Source organism: Megalobrama amblycephala, linkage group LG22, assembly GCF_018812025.1.
Source record: "Megalobrama amblycephala isolate DHTTF-2021 linkage group LG22, ASM1881202v1, whole genome shotgun sequence".
Lineage (NCBI taxonomy): Eukaryota > Metazoa > Chordata > Actinopteri > Cypriniformes > Xenocyprididae > Megalobrama > Megalobrama amblycephala.
In genome coordinates, this window is record NC_063065.1 from 2262788 (window position 1) to 2276423 (window position 13636).

Consider the following 13636-nt stretch of genomic DNA (forward strand, 5'->3'; position numbering starts at 1 on the left):
CCAGTGCTAAGATCGGATAGGTTGATCACCCCCTGGCTCTGTTGTAAAGTCTCACTTTTACTCTCGGAAAGGTCTTGACCGTGCCCTTACATGATTGCAATTTCTCCCCAGGGTACTCTTGATCAGTCTGCGTTTGCCTACCCACAGTTTCAATTTCTGAGCAGAAATATTTTAACTGCGTTGTATCCACCCACTTGATCTCAGTCTGCCCAGAAACTTCTTAATCGCGCCCACAGAGTCAGCCAGACTTACGTCTGAATGAAGCTCTCTATTTCTTCCACTCAGACAGCTCTAACAAAATAAAACAACTTAATAAAAATGGAATGCAAAGAAAGTAATAAAAGAGTATGCATAAAAGATGGATATAAAATCCATTAAAAGCAGTTAAAAATGAAAAAGAATTAAAAGAGTAGGCCTACATATGAAATAAAGTGCATTCAGTTTGGACGTAGCACAGTGCTCATTCAGTAAATGCATAGCTAAAAAGACATGTTTTGGGTCTGGATTTGAATGTGACTACTGAGCACATCTGATCTCTTCAGGAAGCTGGTTCCAGCAGCTGGCACTATAGCTAAAAGCAGACTTCCCTTGTTTAGAGCGAACCCTTGGTATTTCTAAGTGATATGATCCAAGCTAGAAATTTTACGTTCCCAGAACATTCTCAGAATGTCCTCACTAGGTGTTCAGTACGTTGCCTTGTAATGTTCCCAGTACGCTCAGAGACGGTCACGATGTGGAGTTCTTTTAAGGTTTGGTGGATGTTATTTGGTGGACCTTCAGGGAACATTCAGGACGTTCTCTGAACGTTTACGGAACCACATTTTATTTGGAAATGTTCTCAGAACGTCCCTGCTGCCCTTGTCAAAAAATTTAATTGGAAATTAACAAAAGTGGCTGTTCAAACAAAAACTATTTTTTCTTAAATGTCTTACAAAAAAAAACAAGCTCTTCACAGGTAATTCCTGGATTATTATTAAACCTTTTCTTTTAAAAGCAAATCTCTTGCAGCAAGTTATTAGCTGACATCAGCACATGAACTAATGTAATTGCTGTATCTACACAGTTACTGTCTTTAAATAAAGCAACAAGCAGCAGAACATCAGTGTTTCTGGATCAACATGACTGAAGCACAGGCTCTACTCTCCAGCACAATGATAGTAACAGAAACACAACATTAAACACTAACAGATCTCTCTCACTTATCACAAACCACTCTGACTTTATTTCTTTCATACAAAACATCTTAATAAGAATTTTCACTGGAAAATATAATCTAAAGAAGTAAGTAACATTTCTGCCACTTTTGTTCTGACCAACTGAGGAAAAAAGCATTAGGCCTACAATAAATCACGCTGGCAATGGTGATTAAATCTAATGATCGCTTAGCTCGGTTCACGCCAAACCGTGCAAATTATTATTATTGTTATATTTTGTTCTCAAATTGTTAATGTTAACAACATCAGCATTGTGTGACTATGTGTATTTAGTGTGTATTAGCGTTACCTGTAGATTTCAATTACTGTAGCCACTCCACAGTCCAAAGTCTTTTGCTTTTTAACTACGGGTGAATCTCCAGTTTTCGTGATGATTGTCATTTGGACCTTTCTGGATTTCAATCCGCCATCTAAACTAGTTTAATTATTTCAGCTGCTGTGAGAAGAACACAGAACAAGCAGCATCCTCAGAGCCTGTGCTTCAGTCATGAAGATCCAGAAACACTGATGTTTTACTGCATATTGCTTTATATGAAGACAGTAACTGTAGTTGTTGATACAGAGATACAGCAGTTACATTAGCTGTGCATGTGCTGCTGTCAGCTAATGATTTACTGCAAGAGATTTGCAGATTTAAGATTTCATAATAATAATCCAAGAAATACCTGTGAAGAGGATTTTTTTCATTAGACATTTAAAGAAAAAAATAGTTTTTGTTTGATTAGTTTGATTTTTTTTTTTTTTGACAAGGGCAGCAGGGACATTCTGGGAACATCACAAATAAAATATGGTTCCCTAAATGTTCAGAGAACGTCCTGAATGTTCTGTGAAGGTTCGAAAAATAACAAGCCCCAAACCTTAAAAGAACTCCACGTCGTGACCGTCTGTGAACGTACTGGGAACGTTACTAGGCAACGCCCTTAACACCAGTGGGGACGTTCTGAGAATGTTCTGAGAATGTACAAACCCGATTCCAAAAAAGTTGGGACACTGTACAAATTGTGAATAAAAAAGGAATGCAATAATTTACAAATCTCATAAACTTATATTTTATTCACAATAGAATATAGATAACATATCAAATGTTGAAAGTGAGACATTTTGAAATATTGGCTCATTTCATGAGAGCTACACATTCCAAAAAAGTTGGGACAGGTAGCAATAAGAGGCCAGAAAAGTTAAATGTACATATAAGGAACAGCTGGAGGACCAGTTTGCAACTTATTATGTCAATTGGCAACATGATTGGGTATAAAAAGAGCCTCTCAGAGTGGCAGTGTCTCTCAGAAGTCAAGATGGGCAGAGGATCACCAATTCCCCCAATGCTGCGGCCAAAAATAGTGGAGCAATATCAGAAAGGAGTTTCTCAGAGAAAAATTGCAAAGAGTTTGAAGTTATCATCATCTACAGTGCATAATATCATCCAAAGATTCAGAGAATCAGCCATATCTAAACATGATCCAGAAGCGCAGGTGTTTTCTCTGGGCCAAGGCTCATTTAAAATGGACTGTGGCAAAGTGGAAAACTGTTCTGTGGTCAGACGAATCAAAATTTGAAGTTCTTTTTGGAAAACTGGGACGCCATGTCATCCGGACTAAAGAGGACAAGGACAACCCAAGTTGTTATCAGAAGCCTGCATCTCTGATGGTATGGGGTTGCATGAGTGCGTGTGGCATGGGCAGCTTACACATCTGGAAAGGCACCATCAATGCTGAAAGGTATATCCAAGTTCTAGAACAACATATGCTCCCATCCAGACGTCGTCTCTTTCAGGGAAGACCTTGCATTATCCAACATGACAATGCCAGACCACATACTGCATCAATTACAACATCATGGCTGCGTAGAAGAAGGATCCGGGTACTGAAATGGCCAGCCTGCAGTCCAGATCTTTCACCCATAGAAAACATTTGGCGCATCATAAAGAGGAAGATGTGACAAAGAAGACCTAAGAGAGTTGAGCAACTAGAAGCCTGTATTAGACAAGAATGGGACAACATTCCTATTCCTAAACTTGAGCAACTTGTCTCCTCAGTCCCCAGACATTTGCAGACTGTTAAAAAAAAGAAGAGGGGATGCCACACAGTGGTAAACATGGCCTTGTCCCAACTTTTTTGAGATGTGTTGATGCCATGGAATTTAAAATCAACTTATTTTTCCTTTAAAATGATTAAAATTTGAAACTTCCACATCATTGCATTCTGTTTTTATTCACAATTTGTACAGTGTCGGGTTTGTAAATGTATAGCAGGGTAGGCCATTCAATGACTCTCAGTCTTCGTGCCATGCCTTCGATGGATGCAGCCTCTGAATTGGGACGCAGTTTTGGTCTCCACTGGACCTCTAAGACCACTGCATGTGCTGTAACACATCTTGTGATCATCATAAGCAATATGTTGTCTATCTTTTGTTCTTCTAGAAACTCTTGGAGGCTTCACCAGTGTACACAGTAAAAACATGGCTGATGGCAAAGGTGAGAGTTTAAATTTCTAACTCCTTATAAAATGTATTAATAACAGATTTTGCTTGAAATAACAATTCTTGCAAGCAGCGATGGGGGGCCCAAGCCGGTGGCACTGCCAACCCGGTGGCTTCAGGGCAACTGTGCACAGTGGGCAATAGGCATTTAAAAGGGGTAAACATAAAAGGACTATGTCAAAGTTATTTGAATACACCACATTTACTGCAGCAGCTGGTGCCCATTTGATCACAAACCACAACAACCACATCCATAAGATTTTGATGAATTTAGATGAATTTCATGTCATAGAATGTCATAGGTCAATTCCAAATAAGTGCAGAATATCATCCTAATCTCCCATCTCTGTTTTTCTCAGACAACCCCTATAAAAATTCCAGAGCAAATTATGTACTGTTATTTGCTCAAACTCCACAGTGGTCTGAGAAATCTAATCCAGTGAATGTATGTGAATGTCTGTGATTCCTCCCTGAACTATCATTTGTGCACCAGTCTTATGCACCAAAAGCATGCTTTCATTAAATTTAAATAAATGAGAGTGGTATAAAAAAATAAAATGATAAAATTAATAAATAGAGCCAAATCACAGAACCTGCAAAGACAATTTTAACATCAGTCCCATGTAATAATAAGGTACATGTCTACATTTTTCTGCTCACTTATGCAAGTTTATTTTAAACACACTTTCACAAGTTCGTTTCCTCATAAAATCTTTGAGCTAATGAGGTTAAGCGTATTTGGCTTGCTGTCTGCTGTGGAGGGGCTCGAGGAAGCAGCTTCAACTCGAGCTTGTATATACCCCCCAGGGACTACTAGTGCCTGGAAGAGGAGTATGATAGATGAGATGCCTAATTTATGTGGTGGAGTTGGGGAGGTGGAGGGATATCGAAACAACTGATGCCAGAGCAGGGTGAGTAGCTGCTTATATGCTCTGGATGTAATTGAAAGATTAGGGTTCCCTCCTCTTGAGATTATGTTTGAGTTTCACTAATTGAAAAATTAGATGGGTTCACTCCTCCCGAAATTATGTTGTGAACTTCACTTTATAAAATCAAGTGAACTTTACTTAAATGGTGATTTTTAATAAATTTGAATTATATCAATAAATAATTAATTTAAAGACATGCGTTGTACATGATGTTTGCAAACACAGCAAATGACTTTCTATAACACCCATGTCTAGAAAACACACACTCTCTTCTGTAAAAACAAAAACAAAACAAAGATTTAAGTCTTATATGAATCAGACCATGACATCACAGGTGTTGGTAATAATAATTGTAACTCAAATGAAATTTGAAAAGTAGTCCTGTCCAAATAGTGATATAATGTCATGGTTCAATTTCAAATGAATGTGAAGTTATCATGAGTTATCTGTGAACATCGCGTTCATCTGTGCCACATATTGACGGAAACGAACCATGACGTATGTGGAGCTCGCGGAGGCGCTAATAGCTCTAATTAGCATATGAATGGCAGTGCCCGCGCCTTGCCAGAGAATGACTTGAATTTCCTCACTCAGTATTGGTTGAAACTACTACATTTAAATAAGAAAAATCACTCGTGATTGGTTGGCAGATCTGTTACTATTGGTCACCCTGGGTCATTATAAATTTAAACCCCAAAATTATAATAATAATTATATATATATATAAAATGATTTACATATAATTATTTAATTTTATATATTCATATGCTATTATGTTGTATATTCATGTCATTGTTATCCTATGGACTACACTATTATTACCATCAAGGACATGAATTTATTGAGGAAAGGAAAATTTGCCAGGGACGTGCTGTTTATTCAAAGAAAGAGCTTTATTAGCACAAACACAAACACACAACCATGTACAAAACGTAGGAGATCTGCCCACACAACAAATGGGAAGCTCACGAGAAGCCCAAAATCCTACTGCACCATGAAATGTCTGTTTTCCGCTTCGGAGCTGTAGTAACTAGCGGCATTCTGTCTGAATTCAGTCCATTTTGCAGACGTCTGTGGTGCGTTGCCCTGTACTTTGGAATCGCCTCTAATCTCAACTGCAGCGTGGCACAGAGCTCGGTGGGCTCCTGGCTGCGAAAGAATGGAGGTCGCACAATCCATCCAGACACCCCATCAACAATGCCGTGTTCCTCATCAGACATCAGGTCTATGGTAGCGCACTACCAAAGGCCCGCCTCATCCTCAGCTAGCACACTCTGTCTTGCTTCTAGCAGCTGTAAAAACAACCAATAAAGACAATCAGTATTTCGCGATGCACTGCGTATGGACTCAACACATCTATTAATGTGGCTGAAAAATAGTCACATTGACCAAAAACGGATCTAATCTAATAAATCTTACCCTCTTTCTTCTCGCTCGACTCCGAGCTGAACGCTTCACAGCTTCCGCCTGCGATGCAAGATCTGGATGTTTGTACCTGAAGCTCCTGTGTACTGTCTCATAATATGTCTTACAGGCAGCTGGAAAACAATTAAATGAGAGTGATATGAATAAAAAACAACGTGTAAAAGAGCTTAAACAATAAAAACAATAAAGGAGAAAATAGTAAAAGTGGTAACACTTTAGAATACTGTATCGTACTTACTGCATAACTAATAAGGAATTACTGCAGAATTAATCTGTAGTTCTTCATTAACACTCAAGTAACTACTATTAACTACTAAGGAATATGTGTTAACTAATCAGTATGTCATAGCGTTTTTTAATTGTGTTAAGTAACTATTAGTTAATCAGTAACTAATCAATTCAGTCATGCCTCCTGAAGAACTACGATTTAGTAACTACTAATTCAGCTTCAGGAGGAATAACTATTAAGTAACTATTAATGAACTGTGAAACTCAGTATCAGGTTATGGCCCTTTCTTCTTTACTACTAATGTTAGTTGATTTACTTAGATTTATGCCTACTGTACTGATATATATATATATATATATATATATGCTCTGCAAATATTGTTAAACATTCGTTCATTTGCGCCACTGTATGTTTCTGTCGGTGGGTGCTATAATGTTGCACGTCTTGCATCGCATGCAGGTCAAAGTTTGAGCGCACACATGTAATATCTGTGAGTTTTGTAATATCTCCTGTTTTGCAAGAGAAAAGGGACTGGGATTCCAACTGTCAGCGGAGAGGTACATCGCTCTCGCATTATAACAATGCGCTGGCGACACTTAAACTAAACACTGTAGATACCACATTAATGAACTGTAGAATTAGAAGAAAGTTGTTTATTCATTTATGTTTTTTAAACGAATGGTGAATTCTTCGTGTTTTTCCTCGTGCTCGACCATTTCCGTGGATGGCGCTTGAGAGTGTTAATTTTTTTATTCAAGTGTTGTCTGCAACCAGAAAATCAGGATGGATCCGTGACCTGCCAATACCTCAGGTATGTTTATGGCCTTATATATATTTTGTGTCTGTTTTTACTCAAGATATTTCACATTACTATTATAAAGTGATGCCAAATGAGTTCTGTATTTAAGGCAATGATCATTACCACATCATGCTCAAAGAATTACTTCAAACCCACTGATAATTAATAAAGAATTACCACATCATTCTCAAGGAATTACTAAGAACCTGGAACAGTATTCTAAAGTGAAAACAATGGGAACCCATTGATAATTAATGAAGAATTACCACATCATTCTCAAGGAATTACTAAGAACCTGGAACAGTATTCTAAAGTGAAAACAATGGGAACCCATTGATAATTAATGAAGAATTACCACATCATTCTCAAGGAATTACTAAGAACCTGGAACAGTATTCTAAAGTGAAAACAATGGGAACCCATTGATAAGTAATAAATAATTACCACATCATTCTCAAGGAATTACTAAGAACCTGGAACAGTATTCTAAAGTGAAAATATCCTTGTGCATAAGTAATAAAGCCTAAAGTAGTACTAACATAAAAAATGTAATTTTACTTTAAAAGATGACACATTTTAAGAACATTTACATTTATTGCAGTGTTAATAACATTAAAAAACAAACAAACATCTATTTCCATACAACAAAACAATGAAAAAAGTGAACACTAAAACAAGAAAACAATACCAAAATTTTACATCAGATTACTAGGAACTTACCAAATATAACAACAGAAGACAGCAAATATGTGTATGCCTAAACTTCAGCTTTCAGCCAATGGTTTTCTAATACATCTAATTCATGTTATTTTTTTCTGGCAAAGGTCAATAAGCATGCCATTCTTCTTTTTTTCCTCGATGATGCTTCGAAGTGGCTCCCTTGTGCACATTTCTTTGCAATGTTTGGCAAACTCTGACACTTTCTGGCCTCTGTGGAACTTTTCACGCAATGTCTTGTAGGCTTCAGCATCACAATACTCCAGCTCTGCTATCGCTGCCGTATCCACAACCGTTTTTCGAGCCACCCCACACTTGTGGTATGACACATTGATGTCCTAAGACACGAAACGATCAGTTTTTGTGAGAAACCGAACGGTATTTATATCATTTTTTAACTCTAATACACCACTATGTCCAACTGCCTTCATCCTCCATGTTAATAAGGTCAAATTGCATTCTGGACGGAAGTGATGTCGCGCGCGTAGACTTCAACGTGTGCTAGAGATCACTTCCGTCATGGAAGGATGAAGGCAGTTGGACATAGTGGTGTATTAGAGTTAAAAAATGATATAAATACCGTTCGGTTTCTCACAAAAACCGATCGTTTCGTGTCTTAGGACATCAATGTGTCATACCACAAGTGTGGGGTGGATCGAAAAATGGTTGTGGATACGGCAGCGATAGCAGAGCTGGAGTATTGTGATGCTGAAGCCTACAAGACATTGCGTGAAAAGTTCCAGAAACTGTCAGAGTTTGCCAAACAGTGCAAAGAAATGTGCACAAGGGAGCCACTTCGAAGCATCATCGAGGAAAAAAAGAAGAATGGCATGCTTATTGACCTTTGCCAGAAAAAAATAACATGAATTAGATGTATTAGAGAACCATTGGCTGAAAGCTGAAGTTTAGGCATACACATATTTGCTGTCTTCTGTTGTTATATTTGGTAAGTTCCTAGTAATCTGATGTAAAATTTTGGTATTGTTTTCTTGTTTTAGTGTTCACTTTTTTCATTGTTTTGCTTATGTTAGTACTACTTTAGGCTTTATTACTTATGCACAAGGATATTTTCACTTTAGAATACTGTTCCAGGTTCTTAGTAGTTCCTTGAGAATGTTGTGGTAATTATGTATTAATTATCAATGGGTTCCCATTGTTTTCACTTTAGAATACTGTTCCAGGTTCTTAGTAATTCCTTGAGAATGATGTGGTAATTCTTCATTAATTATCAATGGGTTCCCATTGTTTTCACTTTAGAATACTGTTCCAGGTTCTTAGTAATTCCTTGAGAATGATGTGGTAATTCTTCATTAATTATCAATGGGTTCCCATTGTTTTCACTTTAGAATACTGTTCCAGGTTCTTAGTAATTCCTTGAGAATGATGTGGTAATTCTTTATTAATTATCAGTGGGTTTGAAGTAATTCTTTGAGCATGATGTGGTAATGATCATTGCCTTAAATACAGAACTCATTTGGCATCACTTTATAATAGTAATGTGAAATATCTTGAGTAAAAACAGACACAAAATATATATAAGGCCATAAACATACCTGAGGTATTGGCAGGTCACGGATCCATCCTGATTTTCTGGTTGCAGACAACACTTGAATAAAAAAATTAACACTCTCAAGCGCCATCCACGGAAATGGTCGAGCACGAGGAAAAACACGAAGAATTCACCATTCGTTTAAAAAACATAAATGAATAAACAACTTTCTTCTAATTCTACAGTTCATTAATGTGGTATCTACAGTGTTTAGTTTAAGTGTCGCCAGCGCATTGTTATAATGCGAGAGCGATGTACCTCTCCGCTGACAGTTGGAATCCCAGTCCCTTTTCTCTTGCAAAACAGGAGATATTACAAAACTCACAGATATTACATGTGTGCGCTCAAACTTTGACCTGCATGCGATGCAAGACGTGCAACATTATAGCACCCACCGACAGAAACATACAGTGGCGCAAATGAACGAATGTTTAACAATATTTGCAGAGCATATATATATATATATATATATATATATCAGTACAGTAGGCATAAATCTAAGTAAATCAACTAACATTAGTAGTAAAGAAGAAAGGGCCATAACCTGATACTGAGTTTCACAGTTCATTAATAGTTACTTAATAGTTATTCCTCCTGAAGCTGAATTAGTAGTTACTAAATCGTAGTTCTTCAGGAGGCATGACTGAATTGATTAGTTACTGATTAGCTAATAGTTACTTAACACAATTAAAAAACGCTATGACATACTGATTAGTTAACACATATTCCTTAGTAGTTAATAGTAGTTACTTGAGTGTTAATGAAGAACTACCGATTAATTCTGCAGTAATTCCTTATTAGTTATGCAGTAAGTACGATACAGTATTCTAAAGTGTTACCGTAAAAGTTACTTACACTTGTGCTACTTAAAAAAGCTTTGCTTTTAGGCTACTTTTAGCTTAGATAGCAGTCTTACCGCAATCTTAGGATTGTGCACCCGTCTTCTCTTCTTAGAGTTAGTATCTTCCACACAGTTTTTCAACTCCAAAGCAGCCAACCTATCTTCTATGGACAGCAACCTGGAGTTTACTAAAGTGAACTGCTCATTTACATCGGCAGTAAGCTGACGAGAGAGCCCACTGATAGCATTCAGCAGTTTCTTCTCGCCAGTGTTACGGATCAACTGGGGATCATGTTAACTGGGGGCGCGCGCGAGTACGCAGATAGTTTTACCTGGATTTCCAGCAGATGTTAGACTGCGACAGATTCGTCACATGCGATATTCCACGGATTATAGATTTAAAAACGTATGTTTCACCAGTTGTATGCATTGTGATGCGTAATAAAGCGCCTCGATTTCGCAGTGTTCGTTCCTGCGTTTTTGGAGCAGTTTTAAGGAAGTTTATCATGCTCTCACGACACGCTCACAAACCACCCCCACGTTAACATGGGACACTAGTTTCAATGAATGTCAATCTTGTCAACGAAATTAAGTAAAGTATAAAGATTTATTTTCAACAATAGTGTATCATATTTTGTCTGTAGTGTGCTGCCATGTTTTCTAAACACAAATTACAACAGACAGATTAAGCTAAAATTAGCAGTAGGCTACTAAAAGCAAACATGAATTGCAAAGTCCTTAATGTTTTTATTAACAAGTCTTGTTAATTGATATGTTGCTTACTATTGTTCATAATCAAATTATTTATTTTATGAGCGATTACATATATTAAGGGGAAAAAACAGACACTTTGGCTTGTGTTTGTTCTAGGTGATTTTACTGATTTTGTTGATTTTATTTTTCTGAGATCTCTTGCTTAGGTTTCAAGTACACTCTGTATCCTAAAACAACCATGTTTCATTCTGGATTCATGACTGATTTAAACTTACTTAGGAATTAAAAAAAACTTCACTTTGTGCAGGCTTGTATCATACTCTGCTCCAGAGTCATATCCATCAATAGACTGGAAGTAGCAGATGGATACCTGCAGACATTTCTCTCAAAATTAGTCGATTTTGAGAGAATTTGCATCTGTATAGCTCACAGCGTTTTCATTTACATGTTAAAGCCTCCCCTGGAATTAGAGGAAGGGGGGTCATGGGGGGACAACTGCCAAGCAAGGTCCACGTCAATTTCTGACAATTCACGGCAGTTTTCGGTGTTGCCTGCAAATTGCCATGTGCAGTCGTAAACCTTAACTTCCACGACAATCTACAGTGCCGCTTACTGACGAAAATCCCACTTTTCATGCAGTGACACACACAGGTTTGTATTTCTGTCTTAGTGAGGATATTGCATAGACTTCCATTGATTTTAAATTGGGTCAATGATATTTTCTATTACCTAAGCCAACCCCTACTCCTAAACCTACCCATCACAGAAACATGTAACCATCACTAGATTAAAATAAAAACATATTTTGGCTGATTTATAAGCCTTTTAAAATAGTGAGGACCAGTCAAATGTCCTCACTAGTGGGTTGTGAAAGTATTCCACAAAATAAGTGAGGACATTTGTTCCTCACAAGTATAGTCAAAACAAGTACAGAGAGAGACACAGACACACACACACACACACACACAGAAAGAATCAGACTGAGGGAGTGAGGAGGCAGTGAGGGGGGAGGTGGGGGTACCAAGGCAAGGCAAGGCAATTTTATTTGTATAGCACATTTCATACACAATGGTAATTCAAAGTGCTTTACATAAAGAAGAAGAATAAAAATAGAACATAAGGAATAGAAATAACAGTAAAAACAGAGAATTTTGCTATCTGGATGGATGAGCTAGGAAGTCTTAGGGAGGTTTTTTTTTGTTATTGTTGTTCTTGTTGTTGTTGTCCGTCAGAGCAGATCTAAATGGATCTTCCTCACATGACAGGACTGCTACCTGTTAAGGCACTTCAAACTGATAAACAAAGTTTCAATCTCCCCTTTTGCCAATACACTTCAAACTGCGCCACACAGCCCTAATCCCCCTTCCGGAGATATCTTATCTGTGCAACGCAGTTCAAATTTCCCCTTTGGAAAGTGTCCTGACTGTAATCCAGAGATATCTTAACCATGCACCACAGCTCAAATTTCCCCATGGTTTGTCCCCCAAATTTTAACCTAATCACTTTCTTCCTAATTCTCCCAGCTCTTTCAACCAGACAGCAATATTTAAAATGCATTAAAAGTCAGAAATAACAAGATGATACATAAAAGATATAAAATACATTAAAAATGAAATAAAAACAGGAAAAGGAATTAAAAGAATAAAAAGAATATGTATAAAATAAAATGCAAACAGTTCGGACATAGCACAGTGCTCAATCAGTAAATGCATAGATAAAGAGATGTGTTTTGAGTCTGGATTTGAATGTGGCTACTGTTGGAGCACACCTGATCTCTTCTGGAAGCTGGTTCCAGCTGCGGCTGGCGTAACAGCTAAAAGCAGACTCTCCTTGCTTTGAGTGAACCCTTGGTATTTCTAACTGATGTGCAGAGGTGTAAAGTACTTGAGTAATTTTACTTGATTACTGTACTTAAGTATTATTTTTGGGGATTTTTACTTTACTTGAGTACATTTAAAAATCAATACTTTTACTTTTACTTGATTACATTTTTTGAGAAAAAAGAGTACTTTTTACTCCTTACAATTTTATTTACAGTCAAAAAGTACTTATTTTTTGGAGATCACTTCATTCTATTTTCTTTTGCTATTACCAAACCAATTGAATTGCGCTGATGACCAGTTTAATTTAAAGGTTATTTATTCAATGAGATTCATTTTCACATTCCATGGAATTGGTCAGACATGTTCATTGGTACTTTGGAAGTGACGTCATGTTGCATCAATTACCACAATGCACAGCACCTTGACCTCAAAGAATATACACTAACAAGAAGCGACACTCAACAGAATGTTCCATTGCAACACCTGCGCCAGCAGCGGCCTTGCATTTCCGCCATTTTGGGGTGAAGGCGACTTGGCAGTCCACTAGTTTCTATGGCAATATCAGCTGCTTTGTTTAAAAAAAAAAAAAACTTTTTTGCTCTCAGTCAGTTTGGGTTAAAACTCTTTAAAAGATCTAGTATTAGTATTAGACTTATAAACACTGAATTAATACCAACATATGAAATTGAAATTATGACATGCATCAGAAAAATTGGGAATGTTGGACAATAAATATATGAATATAACAGCTTGATTTTGCAGTGTTGTCTAATGTCCATTGAAGCAAAAGTGTCCAAAAGTGGGAATTATGCGATAATGGACACAGCAGATCATAAGATCATTATGTTTGTAGCGTGATCCATTAAAACGTACAATATAGCTTATTTCAGTTCAGATCTAGATATTATTATTATTACT

At 37.2% G+C, this 13636-nt stretch overlaps 1 protein-coding gene and 1 long non-coding RNA gene across 3 annotated transcripts in view; one reads left to right on the forward strand and one right to left on the reverse strand.

Moving 5' to 3' along the window:
- The window catches only part of LOC125258071 (paramyosin-like), a 44873-nt gene that overhangs the window by 2240 nt on the left and 28997 nt on the right, over positions 1–13636 (forward strand). For both annotated transcript variants that reach the window (XM_048174893.1, XM_048174894.1), the window contains exon 2: positions 3634–3687. In XM_048174893.1, the coding sequence (XP_048030850.1) occupies positions 3672–3687 (16 nt within the window). In that variant the 5' untranslated portion in view covers positions 3634–3671. The remainder of the gene's footprint in view (positions 1–3633; positions 3688–13636) is intronic.
- LOC125258088 lies at positions 5496–6662 on the reverse strand. The gene is made up of 2 exons (XR_007182529.1): positions 6041–6662; positions 5496–5913 (listed from the first exon to the last, which is right to left on the reverse strand). It is a non-coding gene; the product is annotated as an uncharacterized LOC125258088 (long non-coding RNA).